Source organism: Opisthorchis viverrini (assembly GCF_000715545.1).
Source record: "Opisthorchis viverrini unplaced genomic scaffold opera_v5_1233, whole genome shotgun sequence".
Taxonomy (NCBI): Eukaryota; Metazoa; Platyhelminthes; class Trematoda; order Opisthorchiida; family Opisthorchiidae; genus Opisthorchis; species Opisthorchis viverrini.
The window spans coordinates 1-2,355 of record NW_008753071.1 but is presented as its reverse complement, the minus strand read 5'-3'; the positions used below and the strand labels follow the sequence as shown (position 1 = coordinate 2,355).

The window sequence follows — 2,355 nt, the reverse complement described above, 5'->3', positions numbered from 1 at the left end:
GCCACTGGCTGGACAGAACGAACAACGAAACGACAACTGAACCATCCTTTATATTTACGCAGAAGCTCTGTATGTTTGAACTGACCTGACCTGATCTGACAATACAGCCGTGTTTCTTTGTATACTCCTTATCGCGTAGTCTGGCAGGCACAGTTCAGGAGTAATCAATTAGACGTTTACCCACAAACAGACGGTGCAGATTACCAGTCATATTGAGAGGGAAGTTTTCATCACAGCCTGGTGTAAGGTCTCTGCATAAGGAACTGGACCTATGCTGAACAACTACCCGTATTAGTGGTCCACACAAGGGGAATATTACCTTCTCAGGCGGGCGTTTCTGAACATTTCTGATGTCAGTATGCAACTGAGGCACATCAAATACCAGCCCTGCTACTTCCCACGGGTTTCTTTTAAAGTCCTTTCCAGGGGGACTCTACCGCAGAAAACGCAGTGTTCATTCGAGACATGGGTTCTCTAAAGAGGGTAGCATCAACTGATGCCATTTCAGTGCTTTCAGATCAGTGGTTGAATCAGATAGTAGTCGCGCACTATGATTGGCCATCATGAATCAGACAACCGCATTGCTTTTAGTTATCCTCATTTTCCTGTTTTACTGAAAAGTTGGCAAGGGGAGACCAGATATGACACCTTTGCACGAAAATCCATGGAATTTGCAGCCGGAATTCACGAGCGACTCACCAGCCGATACACATGGACCGGAAGGAACGTATTGGTCCATGGTCATGGTTGCATACCGACCAATCACGAGGCAAACAATCCTGAGTCGGAATAAGTCGGGAGAAATAGATGCATCTTACTGAATTACTTCCGACGATGCGCATCCCTCTTGCTCATTTTACAGTATTCTTCTTCGTTTTTGTCGGAATTACAATGTTGTATAACATGGTAGGTGATGTTTGTCACATGCGCAACACTATTTCACAGTTTTGCCGTGATGATGAGTTTTCTCGTCCTCTGGAAGCTATCAGCCGAAAGAATTTCTTGGTAAGTGGTTCGACTAGGTGTCCAGTGATTGTGAGAAGTACACCGATGGTGAAAAAATCAACCGCTCACTTGCGTGCACTTTCATTTATTTGTGAAATACAATAATAGGTTTGCGGCGTAAAATCTCAACCGGTCTGTGCCATAAATCGCGGGCGCTTTACTGTCCAGTGTGATGAAAAAATGCAAACGCCGTCAGACTTGCAGTGTTGTAATCTTGCTGTGATATGCCACGGCTGGAAAAGAAATTTTCAGATAATGACTTCACTTGGCCATCTTGTTTGGCGTTCATAAATAGTTCATATAACGTGACTCGGAAGAATTTCATTCCATGAAGCTGCGGTGTAAACTGGGTCAGCCTCGATCAAGATTTCCAGTTGACTCCTGCTCAAAAACGGTACCCCTCGTTAATGTCATAAGTATCACTTTTGGCTTGTGCAGAAAACATACGTTTCGGTTTCTGGGACTGATGGAGAAGGTGCCAGGTAAGGAGTTGTGACAATAAAATGAATGAACCTACGTGTATTTTCGGGGTCATTCGAATTTGGCTTGAAATTCTGATAGCAAGTATCGGGTTATGTGACTGATTAAGGACCGCTTCGTATTTCCTTTTGTGTACGAGCTTGCGTGTACATGGCTTACAGCCAGTATGCGAAACGGTTCTATCACATTGCAGTGTGAGCACCAGAAACCCTTCTTTGGTGGACATATGCGTAACAAAATTTCAGACACCAGCGATTCTGCATGCACAGACAGAAATATTTACACAATTATAATGATATAATATTTATTTAAGCATATTTAAACAACTTTCATTACGCTGCTATGCCAAGGTAACCAAATGGAAAGAAGGAGAGGTATTATCCCTTTAAGCCGTGTGATGAGTCCTGTAGACATTGAAAATGGTCTTCGTGATCTAGCTAGCGTCAGAATTTGATTATATTATTGTCGTAGGTTGAAGTGGGTTCGTCCAACGGTTTGTGGTATGTCCAACTCAAGATAGTCCATTCTCAAGGTGAGACTACTTGGGCCCTTCAGCGTGGAGGACCTTCGCTCGGGGGACCGTTATATTTGTTCTCTGCTTTTCCACTAGCTTTTCTACGTGCATTTACGGGGGCACTGTTTTATGGAAATTGTTGACTAGCGAGGTGGACCAAGTGGTTAGAGCGCGAATTTACTGACCGGAATGTCCGTGGTTCGAACCCGACCTCTGCCTCTGTCTCTCTGAGACACAATCTCTGTCCAAATCACACCTGTTCACCTGTTTCGAGGGATGCGGGCCTAGCTATGCTGTGTAGTGTTTGAAAATTTTTCAAGCCCCTTTTTCAGAGTCGTTGACTAATGTCCAGTTCT

The 2,355-nt window shown here is 44.1% G+C and overlaps 1 protein-coding gene across 1 annotated transcript in view; it reads left to right on the top strand.

The window, feature by feature from the left end:
- T265_15834 (hypothetical protein) overlaps positions 1 to 1,005 on the top strand; it is a gene marked incomplete at both ends in the record, with an annotated part of 4,020 nt that extends 3,015 nt beyond the window's left edge. The window contains one exon of the mRNA XM_009179215.1: positions 863 to 1,005. Within this exon, the coding sequence (XP_009177479.1) occupies positions 863 to 1,005 (143 nt within the window). The remainder of the gene's footprint in view (positions 1 to 862) is intronic.
- Positions 1,006 to 2,355: the final 1,350 nt, after the last annotated feature.